Raw genomic sequence first — 25,793 nt, forward strand, 5'->3', positions numbered from 1 at the left:
TTACCATGTGGCCCAGCAATTTCATTCCTAAGTATCTATCCAAGAAAAATGAAAACGTTTATTACAGAAAGATTTTCAAATGATCTTAGCAGCATTATTCATAGCTGAGAGTTGAAACCAACCTAAATGTCCTGCAGTGGGTGAATGAATAGGCAAAACTTTGGTATACAATGGAATACTGTTCAGCAGTAAAAAGAAATTGACTATAGATACCTGCTACAATGTGGATGAACTGTAAAAAGCAGGCTCAGTGAAAAAATACAGATGTAAGAGACTTTATTTTATGATTGCATTCATATGAAATGCACAGGAAAGGCAAATAATAGATTGGTGGTTTCTTGGGTTAGAGAGGAGGGGGAGAGGGATTAACAGTAAATAGGCATGAGAGATCTGTTGAGATGATGAAAATGTTCTAAAACTGATCTATGATGTTGATTGTACAACTTGGTAAACTTAACGTTACAAAAATCAGTAAATCATACACTTGGAAAGGATGAATTATAGTTTTTAAAAAAGAGAGAATAGTTCTTAAGCAGGGAGGTGATACGGAGTGGACCAACTGCGGGGGTGGGGTGAAAAAAGAACAGGATTGGTGTTTTCTTGAGCAAATGGGGTAAAAGAACAAAGAGGATTAATGTAGGGTTTGGGGATGAGAGATTGAACCACATTGACCCTAACTGCATAAGTAAGGAAAGCGTGGATAGGCTGGTGCCTACGAATAAGGAGAAAGTCCCCACAGTGTTGAAGAACAGGTGTGGTAAGAGTGGGGATCAGAAAGGTTCTGAAGTTTAGGGAGCTTGCAAGATGGTATAGTTGGAGCATAAGAGCGTATGTAGAGGTGAGATGGCAAGAGAAGGGAGGAAGAAAGGGAATAAATGGGCCTTCCTGAACTTTATACCTGTTTGAAAGTGGGGATGTAGAATTAATATTGTTGAAAAAGCAAACCGAGGCTGGACATGGTGTCTCCTGCCTTTAATCCCAGCACTTTGGAAGGCCAAGGCTGGAGGATTGCTTGAGGCCAGAAGTTGGGAGGCCAACCTGGGCAACATTGGGAGATCCCATCTCTATTAAGAAGAAAAAAACCGGAGCATGTGTTCATTTTTCACATCTGCTAGTTTACTCTCTTGTTATAACTCTTCTACTGGAGTATCTACCTGTAGGTTTAATTTAAGGGTTAAGTGGAATAATTTATATAAAGCACCTCTGTATCTGCCCCTTAGTCTTAAATAAACAACTGCAGATGTTATTGTTGGAAAAGTTGAGGAAGAAAAGCATATTTGTTGTCCATTGCATAACAAATTAAACCAAAAGCAACAATAAACATTTATGACAGTCACAATTTCTGTAGGTCGGGAATTTGCAGTGGCTTAGTCGAATAGTTGTGGCCCAAGGCCTCACTCACGTGGCTGACAGGCTGGCACTTCCTGATGATGGAGAGGCTTCAGTTCTTTTCCATATGGGCCTCTCCTCAGTGCTGCTCAATAGCCTCATAATAGGCTGCTGACTTTTCACCGAGTAATCTAAGAGAGGAAGGCTGAAGCCAAAATACTTTTATAGCCCAGCTTTGGAAGACACACTCTGTCATCTCTGCCATACTCTATTGAGTCAGACAAGCAGAACTGATTTCAGTACAGATTATATGAGAGCATGACTATCAGAAGGCAAGTATTATTGGTATCATCTTGGAGATTGGCTACCACAGGGAGAAAGAAGACATTCTGTTTTTGTTTTCAGAGAGAGTGGTATATTTATTCATTTGCATCTTCCCTGGCAGTAGGTCTCTAGTTTTTACTTTTGCAAATTTAGACAAATTTGAGATCGTTGGTGCTTCTTCATGACAAAATGTTGAGTTAACATTTGTGGGGCCAGGAGTGGTGGCTTATGCCTGTAATCCCAGTACTTTGGGAGGCCAAGGTGGGAGGATTGCTTGAGCCCAGGAGTTTGAGAACTCCCTGGGCAACATGGCGAAACCCCATCTCTACAAAAAAAAAAAAAAAATTACGCAGATAAGCTGGGCGTAGTGGTGTATGCCTGTAACTCAACTACTCTGAAGGCTGAGGTGAGAGGATTGCCTGAGCCCAGGAGGTCAAGGGCGCAGTGAGTCATGATCGTGCCACTGCACTCTAGCTTGGGCGAACAGAGCAAGGCCTTGTCTCAAAAAAATAAAATACATTTGTGATTAGTGTTTTCTCATAGCACTCTTATTTGATAATTGCTTTTTAATTTTTGAATAAGAATTTTTTAAAACCCTACTTGTTTAGTTATAACTAAAACAGTAGCCTTTTGCCCTGTCCCCAATTTCTACTCCCCAGAGAATACTATTTTCAATTCCCTTGACTGTTTCTTCTGGTAATTTCCTCCATGTTGTTAAATTGCCCTTCTTATACTACTGTTTCTTGATTTTCCAGTCTTAGACTTTAGTAGTTTTGTACTGTGAAAATGGTAATTTGGCACTTCTTCTGTGTATTTATGCAACTCATAATTTTGGTGGAGTCAATGTTCAGCATTTATGTTATCGTGACTATAAATGTTCTTAGTCCGTGTAGTAAATGATGATTGTATCTTATTTCTCATATAACTTTGTATTTTTCCTGGGATTAATTGATTGCCTTTTTTTTGTTTGCTTAGTATTCTATATCGTTATGAATAAATCATCTCTGAACTCTCCAAAAAAACTAAATTCTTCCTCTTGGTATAATCATGTAATCTATGGGTTATTTTTTTTTCCTTCTGTTGGTGACATCCTATCTGGACTTCATCTTCTGGTCCATCTGGGACTGACTGCATTGTAGCTTGCATAGCCGTTGTCGTAGAAGAGTCTGCTCTCTCTTTGTTTTGGAGACTTTCTAAGATTTAGTGGTTTTCTATTTTTTGTTTACTTTCTGGTTTTATAGAGCATGTCCTCCACTAGCTTCCTAAGAAAGGATGCCTGAGAAATACATTTTTGAGACCTTGCTTGATTGATAGTTTTCCTGTGTAAAAATTTCTTTGTTGGAAATTTATTTTCATTTGGAATTTTGAAGGCATTGTTCCATTGTCTGCTAGCTTTTAACACTCCTCCTAAGAAATCCCAGGCAATCCTGATTTCCTAAACTTTGTTTCTGCTTACTTTTCCCCAATGTAGACATTTATAAATTTCAGCTCTGTCTCCTCTGTTGTGCTCAATCCATTACTAGTCATCCATCTAGTAATACTCTGTTTTTCAAAATTTTGTTGACTTTGCCTCTCCCTGTCACTTTTTTTTCTAGTGGGTTTATAACTTTTACAAACAAAAATATTCCTGACATTGTTTTTCCATAATAATTATTTAAATAAAAGGTTAATCTTGTATATAATTTCTGTGATAATATTTTCCTTCTCATTATCTCCAAATGTTCTATTAAAAAAAATTTTACCCTGTAATCCCCCTTGGCTTGGGGGACTTTATGTTTCTGATTGAAGTAAAGATGGAAACTAATACTGGTTAAATACCAACTATTTATTGTACTTTGAGAGCTTTACATGTACCAACTGGATAGATGAGGTAGGAAAGATATTCTTCACATCTCTGTTAGGTAGCTGATAGACCCATTTTAGTAAGAAAATGTATTAACTTAGTCACTTTCCAGAGGTCATACCTGTAGTAAATACAGGCTTTTAATCTAGTATTCAAAAAGGATACTGTAGTCCTTTTTCTACTTTACATACAGTTTTATGAGTCTGTGTGTGTGAAAATTTTCAAACATGAAAGTAGGGAGATATACAACACTGAGAGTGAACCCTAAATGTAAACTGGAGTTGGGGTGATTGTGATATGTTGATATAGGTTCATCAATTGTAAAAAATGTACAGCTCTAGTGGAGAATGTTGATAGTGTGAGAGCCTACGTATGTGTGGGGGTAGCGGGTATATGGGAAGTCTCTATATCTTCCTCTCAGTTTTGCTGTGAACCTACAACTGCTCTAAAAAAAATTAAGCCTATCATTATGTTGGCCAGGCTAGTCTCAAACTCCTAACTTCAAATGATCCTCCAGCCTCACCTCCCAAAGGATTACGTGCTAGGATTACACACTTTCGCAGAGGTGCCTTCACCACTCACCCCATCTAAGGGTGTTATCTTCTGTCCTGAACCCTACTCACTTCCCTCATAGCACCTTCTACTGTTTCTAAGTATTTGTTTGTTTACTTGTTTATGGTCCGAATCTCCCAGTAGGCTCCAGCTTCGTAAGAGCAGATACCACATCTCATTTGTTCACCTAGTGCTGGAACATACTAGAAAATGAATAAATGTGTTCATTTTGTTGTTATTTTTTGAGACAGGGTCTCACACCCATTGCCCAGGCTGGAGTGCAGTGGCAGGATCAGCCTTGACTTCCCATGCTCAGGTGATTCTCCTGTCTCAGCCTCCCAAGTTGCTGGAGCCATACCCGCGCGCCAGGACACCTGGCTAGTTTTTTGTATTTTTAGCAGAGATGGGGTTTCCACCATGTTGACCAGGCTAGTCTTGGTCTCCTGAACTCAAGCAATCCTCCCTCCTTGGCCTTTCAAAGTGCAGGGATTACAGGTGTACACCACCATACCTGGCCAATAAGTATATTCTTAATCGGGAAAAAAAAGTAGGGTGAGGATAGTCTTATAACCCACCACATAATTGTCAGCCATTTATCAGCATTTTGCCAATCTTTTGTTTCATATATTTCACCGTTTTTTAACCTGTATTCTTCCATATACGTAGCTGATATGTAAAAGGACTTTTAAAAAATCACAGTGCCATAGTTATTCCTAACAAAATTAAGTAATCCCTTAATATAATCTTTTTTTTTTTTTTTTTTTTTTTTTTTGGAGACACAGTCTCTCTCTGTTGCCCAGGCTGGAGTGCAGTGGCAAGGTCTCCGCTCAGTGTAGAATCCGCTTCCCGGGTTCAAGCAATTCTTGAGCCTCAATCTCCTGAATACCTTGGATTACAGGGGCATGCCACCATGCCTGGCTCATTTTTGTATTTTTAGTAGAGATGGGGTTTCGCCATGTTGGTCAGGCTGGTCTGTAACTCTTGACTTCAAGTGATCCACCTGCCTTGGCCTCCTGAAATGTTGGTATTACAGGCGGTGAGCCACTGAGCCCGTCCACTTAATAAAATCTAAAACTGAGTTCATATTCAGATTTTTCTGGTTGTCTCAAAAATATATTTTTACACTTGGTTTGATGAAACAGTATCCAAATAGGGCCAACACATAGTATTTGGTTGTTATGTCTTTTAAGTCTCTTTTAATCTGTAATAGTCCTCCTCTCCTCTTTTTTCATGCCATTTTTGTGTTGAAAAACCTAGATTCTTTATTCTATCGAATGTCCCACATTCTAGATTTGGCTGATAGCTTCTTTGGGGTTTCATACTTTCCTACTATCCCCCATATTTCCGGTTAACTGGGAGTTAGAGCTAGAGGTTTAATTAGATTCAGGTTTATTTACATCCTTGTTTTTGCAAGAACACTTCTTAGTTGGTACATGTAGTTTTTTGTTTCATCAGGAGGCAAATAATATCTCTGATCTCTTACTTTTGGTGATGCTAAGTGGGTATGAGTGTTATCAGCTTGCAAGTTCCCCATCCACATAAATCCTAATGATTTTAGCACCTATTTGTGACCATTTTCTAGATCCATTATTTCATTAGGTGTTGCACATTGGTGATCTTTCAAATTACATCATTTCTTCCACATTTACTAGCTGTAATTCTTCTATAACAAAGTACTTTTCTCTGTTTGGTTACCTGAAGTAAGGAAAGATAATGTTAACTATTGATTTTCTCCCTTTGTCAGTTTTCAGAGTAATGAGTTAATGCCCTAGCAACATTCATTGGTGATCAGTGAAAGGTTTTTAAAGAGTCATTATGAACTAAGGGCTATTTATATATTTGATGTATTTTGGTGAATTATAGTTATTACTCATTTTGATGCTCAGATTGACCCATTAGTGTCCCTATTAGTCTTTGATAACTTCTTTGGTTTCGGACACTGGATATCCCAGGCTCATTTTGTACAAATCCTGCTCCAGACTAGAATCAGTCATTTCTCTGAAAAAGTGTTCTGTTGTGTGTGTTTAGGAAATAGTGTTTAGAAAAAACAAACAGTTATTAGGGGTTTGTTACTGTTGGGTTGTTGTTATTCTGGGCATTTTCAGTGACAGAGCTAGGAAATACCTATTTTTTAGGAAGAGAAAAACATAAGTTCATATCCATGTTTATAATTGAAGTGTAAGGACTTTTTTTTTCTTTAACTTGGCTACTGTGACTTTTTTCCCCAGATTTTAAAAATAAGCTTCATTAAAAAAAAAGAAGTAACGTGCGCTATTGGAAACTGAAAAACACAAGAAATGAGGAACAAAGTCATCCACAATCATAAGCAGTTTGACATGCCCTTCTAGGTCTTGTGTGTGTATATATACATGACATCCAATTTTATGTGATTGAGATCATACAGTAATGATACAGTATGTATCATGCTTTTTCACATGTCATGAACTGTTAGTTGAGAACCCCAAAGCTACCTTCTGCCCTTCAGCTGCCAACCTATTGAATAAGTCCTGATATACACTACCTAGGTGGTTTAACAGTTCTATGTTCAAGATGCATCTTTTCTATCAATTATATCAAGATATTTACAAATAGGCTAACTCACTAGCTCTGCTTTTTATCATACATTGTCACCTCAGGACATCTATAAAGCTTAGATGTTGCAAAATAAAGATTGAACTTTGTTCACAATAAACAGATGCTTTACCAAAAATGCACATAGAGACCTATGATTAATATCTAAAACCTGTCCTCTGGGTATAGAGACACTGGCAAAGAGCCTCACCCTTCACCCCTTTTCCCTCTTCTATCATTTCAGTGACTAAGTACAGTACTATATCTAGCTCTAAGAGGTAGGTTAACAAATACCACTCCCAGAAGACAGGTCTTCCTAAAAAAGGGATGTTTAAAGATGGATTATTTTACTGCCTCTACTTTTAACATACTTTGAGCATTAGGAGTTTTGTATACTTTAAACACAACAGTATTAACTAAATTACATATATAGAACAATGGTTAGACGATCTGAACTAATGTAACTCAACAGACACAGAAGTCTTCTCTCTGTATACTTCCTCCTCCTCACCCCCCTCCACCCCACCCGGTGAACAGTTAGCATATTCTCCAAGACTTCAGGTTTAACAATTTCATTCCCAAAATGCAAACGCTCCTGTGAAATAACAAAAAAAAAAACTTCGTGTTACTTTAGCTGTCATTAGCTACTCTGATTTTAAACTTATATGCTCTTGAAACCATAGTAACAAAAAGTACTTTTTTGCTTCCTGCTTGTTACACAAATCACAGTCTCTGAATAGCAGCACTAATGACTGAATATACTTTTCTTTCTTGTGATTCTTTTTGTACTTAGTACCAAGAAGGTACTCCCAATAAGGAAGTAAGTGGAAATGCTGTGTGAGATATATGCTTAGTTTTTTCGTTTATCCTTTCATTGTTTCTTTTTATTAAAATACACATGCTAATGTATTTTTAAAATTATATTTCTCATAATACACATTTGATGATCTTATGTTTAATTATTTTAAAATAATATAGGTATATTTTTAAACTTTCTTTCTTACAGGAAAGTTAGCATACTATAAACACTGTTCTGCCCTGCTTCTTCTCTTAATAATATATTCTGGAGTTCACTCTTTATCAGCATGTAACTTCACTCCCTTAAACAGCTGCGTGGTAATCCATTGTGTGAATTACAGTGATTTATTCAACTAACCCCATATTAATTCAGTCTTCTCTTTAAATCATAAGGAAACACTTTTGTGTGGCACAATCTGGTGTGAGAATTTAATATGATTGAAAATTTAAAAATATTGAAATCACTTTCTCAGTTGTGTCCTTAAAGTAATTAAGAGTGAATCAAAGTTTTTGTGAAATGAATTTTACTCACTCAGGCATTCCAGTTTACTTTTAAACTTTAATCGTTTTCATTGGAAATAATTTAAATTTATTAAAGACTTTATACAATTTAATCATTTTCTTTTTGCCATACTAGGGGATGTCTACATTATTGAATTCAGTTCTGATATTCTGTGCTTTTTAGTTTTTCTGTGAATTCCTTGGATGTCAAGTATTTGTCATGGTTGCAGTATGATATTCCTAAATTAATGCAACTCTTGTATGAAGGTTTTTATCTCTGCTTTTTTCAGGACTTTGAGGTTATGTACAGGAAAGTCAGTTACAAGACACCTGATGTTAACATGAACGATGTTATACTTTAGTTTGTTAGACTAAAAATGAACTGTTTAAATTGAGAAACCTGCATTTTTGTCTTTATCTAACTTTTTGCTATGGCATTTTTTAAATATATAGGTATGACTGTTTGCTTATTAATCGTAATATTTTATTGAATCAGATGTTCTGCCTTATTCAATACGGGTCTTGTTGGAAGCTGCTGTACGAAATTGTGATGGCTTTTTAATGAAGAAGGAAGATGTTATGAACATTTTAGACTGGAAAACCAAACAAAGCAATGTTGAAGTGCCCTTTTTCCCTGCCCGTGTTCTTCTTCAAGATTTTACGTAAGTAATGGGTTTATTTTTCATAAATGAACTCTTAGAGTGTGTTTCCTTTTTAAAATTAAGACTCTTGGCTGGGTGTGGTTGTTGACACCTGTAATCCCAGCACTTTGGGAGGCCAAGGCAGGAAGATCACTTGAACCCAGGAGTTTGCAATCAGTTGGGTAACATAGTGAGACCCTGTCTGTACAAAAAAAAAAATTAAAAATTAGCTGAATATAGTGGTGCATGCCTGTAGTCCTAGCTACTCTGGAAACTAAGGTGAAAGGATTAGTTGAGCCCAGGAGGTTGAGGCTGCAGTGAGCTGTGATCCCACCACTGCACTCCGGCCTGGGTGACAGTGCAAGACCCTGTCTCTAAAAATAGAAAAAAAATAAAAATTCAGACTCCCTGATGGATGGCTCTGTTTTTTTGTTTTGTTTTGTTTTTTTAATTTTAAGGTTAGTTTATAAACTTAAAAATGTTGCCCTTTCTAAACTGAAGCAATTCATTAAAAATTAGGCACCTGTTTTGTATACCATTTATTCAAAAACTGCTTTTGCTTAACTACCTTCTTATGATCTCTATGTAACCAATAGGTTTCCCAAACTTAACATATTGAAAACTTGATTTTATTTTGAGGTAGAGCCTCACTCTGTCACCTAGGCCAGAGTGCAGTAATGCAGTCATAGTTCACTGCAGCCTCAACCTCCTGGGCTCAAGCGATCCTCCTGCCTCTGCCTCCCAAAGCTCTGGGATTACAGGCATGAGCCACCATACTCAGCCATCAAAACTTGATTTTTTGATTGTCTGTCTCAGCTCACCTATTTCTTTCTAAGTCTTTTCTATTATAGTAAATGTCACCATACGCTCCCATTTGTTTAGGCTTCAAATCTAGGAGTTAGCCTTGATTTTTCTCTTTCTTTAATACCCTCTAACCAGTCTATCAGCAAGCTCTGTCAGTGCTACCTTTGAAATATATCTTGTGTCCAATTATTTCTTTCCACCTCTATCACTGTCATTGTGGTTCTAGTCCCATTCTCTCTTAACCTGGACTATAACTGCAATAGTCTCTTAACTGGTATCCTTGCTGTCACACTTGCAATCAATAGTCTGTTCTTTACACAGTAGATGGAGTGACTTGGTTACAAAGGTTTTTTTTTTTTTTTTTTTTTGAGACGGAGCCGGATCTCAGCTCACTGCAAGCTCCGCCTCCCGGGTTCCCGCCATTCTCCTGTCTCAGCCTCCCGAGTAGCTGGGACTACAGGCGCCCGCTGCCTCGCCCGGCTAGTTTTTTGTATTTTTAGTAGAGACGGGGTTTCACCGTGTTAGCCAGGATGGTCTCGATCTCCTGACCTCGTGATCCGCCCGTCTCGGCCTCCCAAAGTGCTGGGATTACAGGCTTGAGCCACCGCGCCCGGCCTACAAATGTTAATCAAGTCATATTATCCCTCCATGTACCAGCTGGCTTCCATCACACTTAAAACAAAATCCAGAGCCTTTACCATACTCTGAAAGATTTTGCCTGATCTGGGTGTCCAGGGATTATTTATTGGAAGAGTTAACCTTGAGCTGAGTTTTGAAAGAGGCATAGGGGTTAGCTAGAACATCCTCTTCACCCACCCACTCAAATCTGGTTTGTGTGCCACAGCTCTTTGTAACCTATGTATGCTGCCATTACAGTACTTGCAATACATAGCTGCATAAGAAATAAATGGTATTTCTTATACCATTTATTCAGAAACTGCTTTTGCTTAACTACCTGCTTATGATTTCCACATAGCCAATAGGTTTCTCAAACTTAACATATTGAAAACTTGATCTTATTTTGAGATACAGTCAACATTCTGTCACCTAGGCTGGAGTGCAGTGACGTGATCATAGTTCACTGCAGCATCGACCTCCTGGCCTCAAGCTGTTAATTTATGCAGCTATTATAGTACTTACGGTACTATTCTGTAATCATTATCTTCCCTAAAGTTTTTTTGAGAGCCAGAACTACGTCTGACTTGGCCTTGTACCATTGGTATCTAGCACACTGAAGGCATTTGATAATGCTTGTTATATAGTTGGCTGGATAGATGGGTGGATGAATGTAAAATGGCAAAAGCTACTGTGGATAGCTTTGGGGTAACATGAAGGCACTAGACAGAAGGGGGTGGAACTAGGAAAAGGGGAGGGTGCATCAGAAAAATACATGGCGAAAGAGAGTTTCACAGGCAGTTTCCTTGAAGTTTGCTTATGCCTCCAAAAATTATCTCTTATTATTTTTGGCACATTTGCCCAAGTAATTCAGTTCTTAGATAATGTTTAATGTTAATTCCCATTAAACCAGGATACTCCTAAATTTAGATAATAACTACATTATGAAAAATGAATGTAAACTAGACAGGAATACTTTTAAAATGTGAAAATGAAAAAGTTTATATTGATCATTTATTAAGCATGTATAAAAAACAATTTGGACTATAATTTGACCGTTCTTTATATTTTAGTGGAATACCGGCAATGGTGGATTTTGCTGCTATGAGGGAGGCAGTGAAAACTCTTGGAGGTGATCCTAAGAAAGTCCATCCTGCTTGTCCAACAGATCTTACAGTTGACCATTCTTTACAAATTGACTTCAGTAAATGGTACGTCAATACAGATATTTATAGATAGCCATGCAAGTTAACTGACTGGAAATGTGTTGTGTAGAGGAAAAGGAATAGAGATAATTTATGGCAGAGAGAAGTATGCTAAATTTAGTATTGGCTAGTATATAAAAGCTAAAACTGGTGAAAAGTTTGGAATGGTGGGGTTTTTGGAATTAGTCTGAGTGTAAAGTTATTTTCATATTTGTGTATTTTTGCTGACATTTTTGGTAGAAATGTATACGCCTAGGACCTGCCTTTTGGAGTGAACCTCTGAATTCAGTCTTTGTTTCCTTTTTGTTTTTTAACCTACTTGTCTTTCAGAAAGAATCGAAAGATGTGAGCCATGAATGGTTTTAATTATTTGGTGATTAAAAACATTGAACTCACTAAAGCTCTATTTTCCTTTCACTGAAATAAGTATCTTGTATTTATAAGGCCCCTTTGACTAAGACCAAGCTAGAGAAGACGTATTTCTGTTGCCATAAATTAACTTTTTTAAAACATTCCCTGGAGTAGTGGAATAAGACTGTAATTTATTATAGCCCATGAGAGAGATTTTGCCCTCGAGATAAACTGTAGCTCTAAATTTCTTTTAAGTTGTTAGGGGGAAAAAGTCTGTTTCAGTACTTGCTAAAAGTTATGTGAATTAGTAGAGTATATGAAAGTGATTTTACTGGACTCTTAGAATTATGTTTTCATTTCTGTAAATTTAAATGACCTGTTTTATATATATACACACATATATATGAAATCTGAGATTTGCCTTTGAAACCTGAGTTAAATGATACATTAGCCTTCAAACATGATTCAGTTACTTCTAGATAGCGTTGCTAGTGTGCATTTTTTTTAAGAGCTAATTTTTGTCCCTTTTAAATGGCTTTATTTTGTTTTCTTTTTGGAATGACAGTGCAATACAGAATGCACCAAACCCTGGAGGTGGTGACCTGCAGAAAGCAGGAAAGCTTTCTCCACTTAAAGTGCAGCCTAAGAAGCTTCCCTGCAGAGGCCAGACTACCTGCCGAGGATCTTGTGATTCTGGAGAACTAGGCCGAAACTCAGGAACATTTTCTTCACAGATTGAGAATACACCCATCCTGTGTCCTTTTCATTTGCAACCAGTGCCTGAGTATGAGATTGTTTTTCTTAGTGTTTATTAATACCAGGTTATTTTCCAGTTAAGAAAATCAAATTTATTCTCATTCCCACCCAATTACTATGTTGTATTGTAACTGATATGTTACCTTCACACTTAAGTACTGGATTGAATTTTTATATGTATTTCCTGTTATACTAAAAGAAGTAAATTTAGTGAAAATGGTGATCTCTAAGTACCATTCTCTCTTACCATTACTAAGAAAACAAACCTTTCTTAAGATTTATCTGTAAATATAATTTATCTTTTTGACGATTGTAAGCAGAAAATGGGGTCTCATTTTAAACTAAAATTTTTACTTTAGTACATTTGTACCATTCGTATACTCATTATAATGTCATTCATATTTCTTATGTTAATTCCCTGTATATATTTTTAGCATTTTTTTCCTACTAGGGGGTTTCTTATCTTTTCCTGTTGCATTAAGTGCTCTATGTTGGCTGGGCATGGTGGCTCACAACTGTAATCCTGGCACTTTGGGAAGCCAGAGCAGGTGGATCACTTGAGCTCAGGAGTTTGAGACCATCCTGGGCTGCATGGTGAAACCCTGTCTCTACAAAAAAATTACCTGGGCGTGGTGTCGCGCCCCTGTGGTCCCAGCTACTCAGGAGGCTGAGGCAGGAGAATCTCTTGAACCCAGGAGGTGGAGATTGCAGTGAGCCAGGATCACGCCACTGCACTCCAGCCTGGGCGTGACAGAGTGACACTCTCACAAAAACAAACAAACAAATAAAAACAAAACAAAACAAACAAAAAAACAACCCTATGTTAACAATAAAATTTTTATTTTTTATGTTTCAAATCTAGTAAGTTCTTTTAAATAAATGATTTCCTATATGGTAACATGGAAAGTAGTAAATATGCCTAGAAAATAATTCTATTCCTAGGATTTGGCTTCATTTCCTAATAGGTAATTTTTTTAAATAAGAAAAAGAGTTCTATGGCCAAGTGAGGTGGCGCATGCCTGGAATTCCAGCACTTTGGGAGGCCGAGGCAGGCGAATCACCTGAGGTCAGGAGTTCGAGACCAACCTGGCAAAAATGACGAAACCCCATCTCTACTAAAAATACAAAATTAGCCAGGCATGGTGGCAGGTACCTGCAATCCCAGATACTCTGGTGGCTGAGGCACAAGAATCGCTTATACCAGGAGGCAGAGATCACAGTGAGCCGAGATCATGCCACTGGGTGACAGAGCAAGACTCTGTCTTGGGGTGAAAAAAAAGGAGTCCTACGACTTTTTAAAATATATACTATAAAGTTTCCAAACTTTTAAAATTTATTTATTTATTTTTAGAGACAGGGTCTGACTATGTTGCCTGTGCTGGTCTCAAACTCTTAGGCTCAAGCGATCTTCCTGCCTTGACCTTCCAAAGTGGGTTTTTTTGTTTTGTTTTGAAACAGAGTCTTATTCTGTTGCCTGGGCTGAAGTGCGGTGGCATGAGCATGATTCACCGCAGTCTTGACCTCGTGGACTCAGGTGATCCTCCCGCCTCAGCTTCCCAAGTAGCTGGAACTTCAGGCATGCACCACCATGCCTGGCTAATTTTTTCTGTAGACAAGGGGTGTTACTGTGTTGCCCGGACTGGTCTCGAACTCCTGGTCTCAAGTGATCCTTCTGCCTTGGCTGTCCAAAGTGCTGGGATTATAAGCATGAGCCACCGTGCCCAGCCATATTTTTATTTTTAAGAGAGTTATGTGAATTGTTATTGTCTTAGTTTAAATAATTCATGTAAAATATAACAATTTATCCCATTGTTAGTAAACTGTCTTTTTTTTTTTTTTTTTTTTGAGATGGGGGGTCTCTGTCACCCAGGCTGGGTTGCAGTGTCACCATCTGTAGTCCACTGCAGCCTCCAACTCCTGGACTTAAGTGATCCTCCTGCCTAAGCCTCCAGAGTAGCTGGGACTACAGGCACACACTACCAGGCCTGACTAATTTTATCTACCTTTTTTGGGGGTAGAGATGGAGTCTCACTATGCTGCCCAGGCTGGTCTTGAACTTTGCTCATGCAGTCATCCCACCTTGGCCTCCCAAAGTGCTGGGACTGCAGGTATGTGGCACTCCACCTGGCCTTGTTTTTTTAATTTAGTAAAAAATACTTACACTTTAGGTTTTAAAAAGTTGAACACATTTAAGATTTAGAGTAGCTAAGAGTAATGTCCATTCATTTATCCTAAGTACCAAATAATACGTTAATTCCTTTGTTCCTGACCGGATCTTCCAAATTCTGTCTAGTTCTAAAATTTTAGGCTTAATATTTTTATAAAGCCACAGGTTATAGTGACCTCGTATGCTCTTCCTTTCTAAGGATTCAGTATAATCTGTGAGTCTTTTGCCATCAAATTTTGACAGTTTTATGTAATCGCTTTCCTGTTCCTGTTGCCTAGTTGTCCTGGTTGTTAGGAACATGTTGACTTTTGAGATTAACACCTCTTGTACAGAAATTAATTTCCTGAAAAGGCAGATTTATTGATTCAAAATCATTGATTTCTTTAGTTTTTGTTTCTTTTTATAACTGGCACATCGTAAATGCTTAGTGCTATATTTTTGGTTCTAAAAATCCAATCTTCTGTAACATTTCCCCATAATTTTGACTCTGAATTACAAAGCATTAAGATAGATTTTATTGTAGTTCCTGGCTATGTGATAATAGTGACTCATTGGTATCCTTTAATATGTCAATGAAGTATTAATTACAGACTTAAGAAGTTGAGTAGAAAGATGAGAGCATAACCTTTGGCACTTCAAATTACCCCCTATTTGAAGTCAGGTTGTGAGCCAATAAATGTTTATGTGGCACTTTGTATCCATAAGTGCTGTTGAGAGGTAAAATAATTGGAGTGGCTCAGAAAGCTGTGTTCCCTGAGGCCCTGAAAAAATCTCACTAAGATATGCTTGGCTTCAAAAGATGACTCAACTATGAATTATTAAAGTAATCTTTGTTTAAAAAAAAAAAAGTTTTGCGGGTGTGGTGGCTTACGCCTGTAATCCCAGCACTTTGGGAGGCTGAGGGGGGTAGATCGATCACCTGAGGTCGGGAGTTTGGGACCAGCCTGACCAACACGGAGAGACCCCATCTCTACTAAAAATACAAAATTAGCTGGGTGTGGTGGCACATACCTATAATCCCAGCTACTCAGGGGGCTGAGGTAGGAGAATCCCTTGAACCCAGTGGGGCAGAGGTTGCGGTGAGCCGAGATCACGCCATTGCACTCCTACTCCAGGCTGGGCAACAAGAGTGAAACTCCGTCTCAAAAAAAGTTGACTATTCAACAACTGTAATTATCTGGACTAATTATCTGGTCCCTGGAGGACATGTATAATCTAAGTTATATTGATATTCTAGTGAACACCCAGTCACCAGCTGGCAGGTAAAAGAACCAGCTTAAAGCTGTTTGAAATAATTTTTTAAAATATGTATTAGATAAAAATAATTTCCTAAAAATGGTACTATGTTACTGCATAGAGGTCAATTATTTTTGTCTCTTAGTTTAAATAATTCATATAAACTATATAATCCACGTAAAGTGAACTGCTACTTATACATAAAGTAGAGCCTTCTTTTGGTATGAGATGAATGAAATATTTTTGCAAAAAGCTGTTTTGAAACTATAAAATGATGTTGAGATATTGTTCATCAGTGCCGCATAGCAATAATTAGCACCCATCTCCTAGTTTAACAGGCACAAGAGCCAGGTGGGGAGGAAAGTACATGCTTGTCGAAGCTACTACCTTCCTCTTTTCTTGAAGTGGATAACCCAACAGTGTATTTTTATTATCACTTTAAGTACAGTTTTGGACGTTGGTGTAATGTGGCTTTCTTATTCTCCGTAAAGTACAACTCATTTTTGTAGTTTTCTAGTGTGTTATTTTAAAGCAGAACTTTGTTGAAAAAGAAAATAATTCTGAGAAACCTAATAAATAGTTCTTCCAAAGATTTTAATAATATATTTGTGTGTATATATATATATGCCTAAGAATGATGACTTAGAAAGAAACAAGGCAAGTATTTTTTGTAATACATACATTTAATGCCAGCTCTTCTTCCTTTTAGACCTGAAACAGTGTTAAAAAATCAAGAAGTAGAATTCGGCAGAAATCGAGAGAGGCTTCAGTTTTTTAAGGTATAAATGATTCAGGGAAATTTTTGTATTGTAATATATAAACTAACGATAGGTACAATTTTTATATCTTTAGTTGTTTTTTTTTGTTTGTTTGTTTTTTTGGTGGGGGGTGGGTGGGGAGACAGAATCTCGCTGTTACCCAGGCTGGAGTCCAGTGGCGTGATCTCAGCTTACTGCAGCCTCCACCTCCCAGGTTCGAGCAGTTCTCCTGCCTCAGCCTCCCGAGTAGCTGGGATTAGAGGCGCACACCACCACGCCTAGCTAATTTTTGTATTTTTAGTAGAGATTGGTTTTCACCATGTTGGCCAGGCTGGTCTTGAACATCTGGCCTCAGGTAATCCGCCTGCCTCGGCCTCCCAAAGTGCTGGGACTATAGGCATGAGCCACCGTGCCTGGCCTATTTATTATTTTATTATTTTATTTATTTATTTATTTATTTATTTATTTATTTTTATTTTTGAGGAAGAGTCATGCTCTTGCCCAGACAGGAGTGCAGTGGTGTGATCTTGGCTCACTGCAACCTCCGCCTCCTGGGTTCAAGCGATTCTCATGCCTCAGTCTCCTGAGTAGCTGGGATTACAGGTGTGCACCACTGCCTGGCTAATTTTTGCATTTTTAGTAGAGACGGGGTTTTGCTATGTTGGCCAAGCTGGTCTTGAGCTCTTGGCCTCAAGCAATCTGCCCGCCTCAGCCTCCCAAAGTGCTGCGATTACAGACATGAGCCACTCTGCCCAGCCACTTTAGTAGTTTCTAAAGGCATTGTAGTAGTAGAACGCTTTTGTGCCTCAAATGAAATCTTATTGGAAACCCCATTGTGTAAAGAAAGATGAAAACAGTGGCTCTAGTTTAGGAGAGAGAGCTTGGAGGGAGCCTTGTACACTGAGCCTTTCTTTCTTCCCATTCCTGAGAATCTTTGGAACACAGTTGAATACTGTCGTTTGTCTGGACTTTTTTAACATTTTTGTTTGACCTAAAGGGTGTCTTAATAAAAAATGTATTTAGGTTCAGTATCTGTATCTTTGTTTTTAACTATGTGATAATGAACTTTGTATTTACCATATTGAACATTAGTTAAAATATTTTTAGTGTTAATATTACACCTTGATTGTGAACACAGATTCATCTACTAACATTTGTATTTCTTAAATTTAAACAAAATGTAGTGGAGTTCAAGAGTTTTTAAGAATGTGGCAGTAATTCCTCCTGGAACTGGAATGGCTCATCAAGTAAACTTAGAATATTTATCAAGAGTGGTTTTTGAAGAAAAGGACCTCCTCTTCCCAGACAGTGTAGTCGGCACGGATTCACATATAACGATGGTGAATGGTTTAGGGATTCTGGGGTGGGGTAAGTAAATGACTAAATATATTTCATTTCTTTTGGGGTAAAGAATGTCAAGAACATTGTAAAAGAACATAAATTGTTGAGTTTTTATAGGCTCTTTGAGGCTCTGTGTTTTTCATCTGTAATAGCAGCAGCAACAACAAAATATTAATTGAGAGTTTGTGATCAGTGTTGTAAAAGAGGATTTATCAAAAGAAATTTACACAGTGCCTAGCACAGTACTACAATTTGTGCAGTAATTGAATGATGATGATATGTCTACAAAGATTGCTTCTTTGTCTAAGGTATTTTGTGGCTTCTCCTGGTCTTCTTTATTAGTCCACATTTCTTGCCATTTTATACAAGGCCCTTCACAACCTCTGGTGTCCCTTTAGCCGCTCACCAACACCCATCTTAGAGACTAGTCATTTCTTTACTTATATGGGCTGTCTCTTTTCTTTTTTTTTTTTTTTTTTTTTTTTGGAGACAGAATCTTCCTCTGTCACCCAGGTTGGAGTGCAGTGGCACAATCTTGGCTCACTGCAACCTCCACCTTCTGGGTTCAAGTGATTCTCATGATTCTCATGCCTCAACCTTCCAACTAGCTGGGACTACAGGCACATGCCACCACACCCAGCTAATTTTTGTATTTTTAGTAGAGATGGAGTTTTGCCATGTTGGCCTGGCTGGTCTCGAACTCCTAGCCTTAAGTGATCCACCTACCTCGGCCTCCCAAAGTGCTGGAATTACAGGCATGAGCCACTGAGCCCAGCTAACTGTGCTCTTTTATACCCCATGACTTTGCATAGGCTATTTCTTCTGGCAGAATGCATTCTGCCGACCATGACTTTGTTGAAATGTGGCTGCTGTTAACTCATCCAAGACTGGCCTCAGTTATCTTCTGAAAACCTTAACTCCCTTGCCGAGTTCAGTGTACCTCACTTTGTAAACTTACTCTTTCACAGCGTGTTATAATTGTTGAATTTTTTGTCCTTTTTCATTAGACTGAACTTGTTGAGGTTGGCAGAGACTGGATTTTGTTTTTATCTGTATCTTGAATACAGTACAGTGCCTAGTATAATGAATACTTAAGCTAGTATTTTAACTTGAATATACTTAAAACTAATACTTTGTCTTGAATATAAAGGTAAAATAATAGTTTTTTGACCATGCGCGTGGAGTCATTTCTTTTGGGAAGCCTTGGGTTCAGTGTCTACATTAATAGCAATATAGCAACTCTGTAAAGTACTGTGTAAGACAAGCTCATGAAACACCTAGAGATTCAGATGTTACAGAGATAAATTATCTTTAAATATACGGTGCTAATATACCTGTCTTTATTACATTAGGGGTTGGAGGCATTGAAACAGAAGCAGTTATGCTTGGTCTGCCAGTTTCTCTTACTTTACCAGAGGTGGTTGGATGTGAGTTAACTGGGTCATCAAACCCTTTTGTTACATCCATAGATGTTGTTCTTGGTATTACAAAGGTAAGTTAAAGTTGTGGTAGCTCTACAACTTAGTGAACATTATTTTTATAAAAATGGAAGAGCCCTATGAGAGCAGGAATTTGGGTTCATTACTGCATCCTCAGGTCTCTGACATTAGCCATGTCATCATAGTTATAGTAATAACAACAAATGTAGCATTTACTTTGTACTAATAAATACAAAGAAATTTGTTGTGTTCACTTACGTTAGCTCGTTTATTCCTTGTAACAAGTCTGTGAGATGGGTGCTATTACTATTCTCATTGTAACTCTGAGAAAACTAAGGTACAGTGTAGGGTTTAGTGACTTACCAAAGGGTCGAAGGGCTGAGTAGTAAGGGGTAGAACAAAGATTCCAGGCAGTCAGATTCTTGAGTCCATTCTCTTAACCATTATGCCTTATTAGTGCCTTGTTGCCTTAATGAACACTTGCTGACTACATGATTTTTTTTCATTTTTCTACGTGAATTTTTTAAAAATGTTTAGCAAAAGTTAATTGTATCTTCTTTAAATTTTTTGCCCATTAGAAACTGTTGCTCTACTAAGTAATGCTTTCAAAAACATGGACTGTAGAAATGTGATGTATCATTTTTCTGTTGCCGTTTTAACATTTCTCTGGATTATGTAAAAACCTTTTCTCTGAATTTTTAAAATACTGGCTGCAGAACTTCAATATGTACGCTGAGCTTCTTAAGTGTATTAATACACAGACTCACGGATTTCCTAGTGAATAATAATTTGTAACTCTTCTTCCTAAATGTCTGGCTTTTACTAACTTTAATGATTAAGTCCTATTTTGTTAAACGATTGTACCTGGAAAATGTTCCACATGTAATTCCAATTTGGATCCCAATCTCAGCATTTTTGATTAGATGATTGGTACAAAGGCTTTCAGGAGTATCAGTCTCAGCATTTTTGCTTAGATTATTGATATGAAGGCTTTCCAGATGCTCCAGCTTAAGGAAATGATAATGCCTCCCTCTCAGCATTTGGTCTTGATCCTTCTTCCCTAATTAGAAGAGAATTTGGCATCTTAGAGAAATTATTGATTCAGTGTATGGTACCAAAAAATCAAGAAGTCAAGTGGGAATTCCAGGATTATTTCTAAAGGAAAAGGAATATCCCATTATGTTTTTACAGAAATCAATTCTTTACTTTAGACATCTTGAAAATTAATGCTACTTTTTAGCCTTCTCTGGCTTTTTCCTGACAATATTACTATGTGTTTTTTGACATTTTAATTTAGTGTTAAAAAATTAAACTATTAAGTATGTTGACATTTATTGAATATATTATTACTTCTTTTTTGAGACCCTGTTCCATTTATAATCCTTATAGGAGTAATCCTGTGTTGTTTTTTTGATGAGAGCAGCTTTTGGTTTGTAATATCTAATCTGTATTTCTCTCATCCTAAAAAATACAACCATACATGAGGAAACATCTTTACACTTAGGGTTTGAGATTCTGTATCTATAAAAAAGGGTTTGGATTAAGTGATCCCTGGCACTTATAAAATGTTAGGGCTTAATATTATTCATAGATCGAGGATAGTTTAATTCTTAGTCACCTCCTTAGTCACTCGTATACCATTCTGAGACCATTTTACAATTTAGAAAAGATGAATAACTGGTTGGGTTACTTGAGAGTATAATAACCAAGAAAAATAATTTTAGAAGGAATTAAGTTTGAAACCACATGTTAACAAATTCTACCAAAGTGGGATTTGCCTGTGATTAAAGATGCTGTAAACACTTTGGCCAGTAATTACAATTTGAAAAATTTTTATAGTCAGTATATAATTTTTTATTTAAATATACAGTTTCATCAGTCTATTAGTATTTCATTAAGTCTAAGATGCCATCAGTGGTTAACAAAGACCACTGTTTTATGCACTGCTAAGAAAGAACAAGGGGCTGTATGCAGTGGTTCACACCCATAATCCCAGCAGTTTGGGATGCCAAGGCAGGAGCATCACTTGCGGCCAGGAATTCAAGACTAGCCTGGTCAACACTGTAAGACCCTGTCTCTACAAAAAAAAAAATTTTTTTTTAATTAGCTGGGTGGCCGGGGGCGGTGGCTCAGGCCTGTAATCCCAGCACTTTGGGAGGCCGAGACAGGCGGATCACGAGGTCAGGAGGTCGAGACCATCCTGGCTAACACAGTGAAACCCCGTCTCTACTAAAAAATACAAAAAAACTAGCTGGGCAAGGTGGCGGGTGCCTGTGGTCCCAGCTACTCGGGAGGCTGAGGCAGGAGAATGGCGTGAACCCGGGAGGCGGAGCTTGCAGTGAGCGGAGATCTGGCCACTGCACTCCAGTCTGGGTGACAGAGTGAGACTCCGTCTCAAAAAAAAAAAAAGTTAGCTGGGTGTGGTGGCACATGCCTGTAATTCCCAGCTGCTTGGGAGGCTAAGGTGGAAGGGTTGCTAGAGCTGGAGTGTTGGAAGCTGCAGTGAGGTGTGATCACACCACTGCACTCCAGCCTGGGCAACAGAGTGAGACCCTGTTTCTAAATGAAAGAAAGAAAAAGGGCTGCCAGCTAAACAGACACACTATTGAGTTGATGTGCCCTGATTTCAAAGACATGAAAATGCTAATTATACCCACCTTGAGCTTTCAGGCCCCTTTCTACCCTGATTAACAGTGACATTGGACCAGTCTTCTCTTCACTCCTTATCTTAAAATACCCCCAAAACCAGAATGAGTTGATTCTTAAGGACAATGAAGGATATCATTCCTTCACCATCACTAGTATTGATTAAAAATTATATTTTATAGTTTTCAAACAATCCTTGTTAATCTTGTCTTTGCAATTTTGTATGTGTTTCTGTGTATCCCTTTTATAGCACCTCAGGCAAGTAGGAGTGGCTGGAAAGTTTGTTGAGTTTTTTGGAAGTGGAGTTTCACAATTATCTATAGTTGATCGAACTACAATAGCAAACATGTGTCCGGAATATGGTGCTATCCTCAGCTTTTTCCCTGTTGACAATGTGACATTAAAACATTTAGAACATACAGGTAAGAAGATAAAAGATCATTAGAATAAGCATGTTACATTTCCAATGTGTTTGATAATATTTTATAAATGACTACCTTATACATGTTATTTAATATTCACAAAATTACATTATGTTGAAACAACAACTTCCAAGCAAACATCAGATGTCTTTAAAGAGTGTTGTGTCCTCAAACCCTAGTTCCCTGTGACGCATTGAAAACAATTTAAAGGAATTATTCAAACCATTAGTCCTGACTTGACTGTTTCCCCATAATAATGGATACCTCCCCCTCTACTTAGGGGTCAGAGATTGCAGTTTAATGGAAGTCAGCCTTAAACATATTTACAGCAGTCCCCTTCTACAACCAAGAGTAGAGGAGCTATCAGACAAAGGAGTCTGGGAACCAGTTTTCTATCTAAAGAAGAAGCACAAAATTTTGCAAAAAACAACATAGGACCACAGGTTCCAAATTTTTTGTCACCTGATTAACTAGGAATTTTGGGCACTCTTCTATTGACTGTTCAGATTAAAGTAGAAAGTACCTATAAAACAAGATAATGTTGATATTTCATAAGGCTGCTCTTTAAAAAGTAAGATCTCTTTTTTTAATCTCTTTAATGAGGTAATCATTGCTGAGTTACTCATTTCTAAGCATGGATATATATTTGGAGGATATATTGTAGTATTCTTCAGTGTGTGGGCAGATTATTATGTTAGTTAATCAGACAGCAAAATTGATAAATGGTTATATAGAATCCTGGAGGGAATGATCCCCCCAAATGCAGAACTTCTGGATTTGAGTTGGTAGAACATTCAAAGTAGAAATGGTTAGAAGTGCCTCATTCCTTGCTTATTAATCTTTTTTTTTTGTTGTTGTTATACTTTAAGTTCTAGGGTACATGTGCATAACGTGCAGGTTTGTTACATATGTATACTTGTGCCATGTTGGTGTGCTGCACCCATCAACTCGTCAGCACCGCTTATTAATCTTGAGTTAAGATTTTAGTGATCCTGTGTAACAAATTATCCTAAAATTTAGTGGGTTGCACAAGCAGTAATTATTAGCTCATGGTTTCAGTGGGTCGGTAATTGAGACAGGTCACAGTGGGGACAGTTCATCTCTGTTTCGTGTTTCGAGCCTCAACTGCAAGATTTGAAAGGCAGGGCCTGGAATCCTGAAGGCTTGTTCTGCTTGCATGTCTGACAGCAAATTATGAGCTGTCAGCTGAGGACTTAGGTAAGGCTGTCAGGCAAAACACCCTCATGTGGTTTCTCTGTGTAGTCCGGGCTTTCTCACGTGGTAGATTCTCAAGGATTAGGAGAAAGAGAAATGTAAATGAATATGTAAATAGTATTTGTTTCTTGCTCATTACTGGAATTCAGTACTCTTACCCCCAAAGATTTCAAAATTCCTTACTGAGGCCAGGCTCAGTGGCTTACACCTATGATTCTGGCACTTTGGGAGGCTGAGGCAGGAGGATCACATGAGTCCAGGAGTTTGAGACTAGCTTGGGCGACATAGCAAGACCCTGATTTCTACAAGAAAATAAAAAATAAAAAATTAGCCAGGTGTGGCAGTACAGACTTGTAGTCCTAGCTACTTGGGAGACTAAGGCAGGAGAATCACTTGAACCCAGGAGTTCAAAGCTGCAATGGGCTATGATGGCACCACTGTACTCCAGCCTGGATGACACAGTGAGACCCTGTTTCTAAAAATAATAAATTTATTGGCGGGATGTTAATGGCTCATACCCATAATTCCAGCCCTTTGGGAGACCAAGGCAGGAGGATCTCTTGAGGCTGGGAGTTCGAGACCACCCTATTCAAAAAAAAAAAAACAAGACCCCCCCTCTCCCCGCAAACATTTGTAAAAAAATAATTAACCAGGCACGGTGGTGTGCTGCTTGGGAGGCTGACATGGGAGGATTGCTTGAGCAATCCTAGGGGGATCAAGGTTGCAGTGAGTTGTGATTGCAGGACTGTGTTCCAGCTTGGGCAACAAAGTGAAACCCTGTCTGAAAAAAATAATAAGTAAAGAAATTTCTCACTGCATTTTGTCTGTTCATCTTGGTTTTAGGTTTTAGCAAAGCCAAACTCGAATCAATGGAAACATACCTTAAAGCTGTGAAATTGTTTCGAAATGACCAGAATTCTTCAGGAGAACCTGAATACTCCCAGGTATATGCAGAATAACCCACCTAGTAGTAAAGAGTGTAAATTGTGGTGCAATCCCAGTGCTTTGGAAGGCTGGGGTAGGTTGATTGTTTGAATTCAAGAGTTTGAGACCAGCCTGGGCAATATGGTAAAACCCTTTCATTGCGAAAACAAACGTTAGCTGGGCATGGCTTGTGCCTGTAGTCCCAGGTACCTGGGAGGCTGAGGTGGGCGGATCGCTTGAGCCTGTGGGGCAGCAGTTGCAGTAAGCTGAGATCATGCCACTGCACTGCAGCCTAGGTGACAGAGTGAGACTTGTGTCAAAAAAGGGAAAAAAAGGAAATTCTGGAGTACCTGACCACCTGGGTTTGAATCCCAGCTCTAAGACATCTTAGCTGTATAACCTTGGGCAATTTATTTAGCCTTTCTGCCTCAGTTTTCTCATCTCTTAGATACTACAATAATATCTGCCTCTAAGGATTCTTAGATATTAAAAACATATTCATAGAATAGTTCAGACACATAGTAAATGCTCAGTAAAGGGTAGCTAATCTTTTTGTTTTGCTTTTTGAGACCCAGTCTGGCTCTCTCACCAGACTAGAGTGTAGTGGCACAATCATGGTTCACTGTAGCCTCAACCTCTGGGCTCAAGCTCCCACCTTCCTGAGATTACAGGCGTGAGCCACCACCATGCTTAACCCCCTTTTTGTTTTAATATTACTGTTTTTTTTTTAATGTTATTATTTTTTGGACCCTGGGCAGGGTCTCCTTTTACTGCCCAGGCTGGTCTCAAACTCCTAGCTTCAAGGGATTCTCTAGCCTTGGCCTCCCAGAGTGCTGGGATTACAGGCAGGAGCCGCTGGGCCTGGCTGAGGGGGTAGCTATCATTATTATTGTTGTTGTTGTTATTATTATTATTATTATTATTATTATAAGTAATGTTATTGTAGTCCAGTACTTTTGTTTTATTTATTAATTTTACGTAGAGTTTTATTATAGTGAATTTTGTAATATTTTGTGAAGTCTAGTTGTGGTTTTTGGGTTTTTTGTTTTGTTTTGTTTTTTGTTTTTTTGTAGAGAGAGGATTTTGCCATGTTGCCTAGGCTGGTCTTAAACTCCTGGCCTCAAGCAATCCCTCCTGCCTTGGCCTCTCAAATTGCTGGGGTTACAGGTGTGAACCACCAAGCCCAGCCTATGAAGTCTAATTTTTTAGTATTTAAAATAGTAATAGTGACTCTTAATTCTTTGCTCTAATTTATTTCTACTTTATGATAAGAATAATATCTCCCTTCAGAATAATCAGTTTTGATGTTATCTGCATCTGGTTTACTTGTGTATTTTGCAAAATTCCTTTATTAA

At 38.1% G+C, this 25,793-nt stretch overlaps 1 protein-coding gene across 1 annotated transcript in view; it reads left to right on the forward strand.

Moving 5' to 3' along the window:
* Positions 1-25,793, forward strand: part of IREB2 (iron responsive element binding protein 2) — a 63,347-nt gene that overhangs the window by 15,541 nt on the left and 22,013 nt on the right. Inside the window, exons 3-10 of the mRNA XM_008015718.3 lie at positions 8,415-8,580; positions 11,052-11,189; positions 12,100-12,318; positions 16,403-16,472; positions 17,636-17,819; positions 19,145-19,284; positions 22,128-22,299; positions 24,358-24,458. Coding sequence (XP_008013909.1) covers positions 8,415-8,580; positions 11,052-11,189; positions 12,100-12,318; positions 16,403-16,472; positions 17,636-17,819; positions 19,145-19,284; positions 22,128-22,299; positions 24,358-24,458 — 1,190 coding nt within the window. The remainder of the gene's footprint in view (positions 1-8,414; positions 8,581-11,051; positions 11,190-12,099; positions 12,319-16,402; positions 16,473-17,635; positions 17,820-19,144; positions 19,285-22,127; positions 22,300-24,357; positions 24,459-25,793) is intronic.

Source organism: Chlorocebus sabaeus, chromosome 26, assembly GCF_047675955.1.
Source record: "Chlorocebus sabaeus isolate Y175 chromosome 26, mChlSab1.0.hap1, whole genome shotgun sequence".
Classification (NCBI taxonomy): Eukaryota; Metazoa; Chordata; class Mammalia; order Primates; family Cercopithecidae; genus Chlorocebus; species Chlorocebus sabaeus.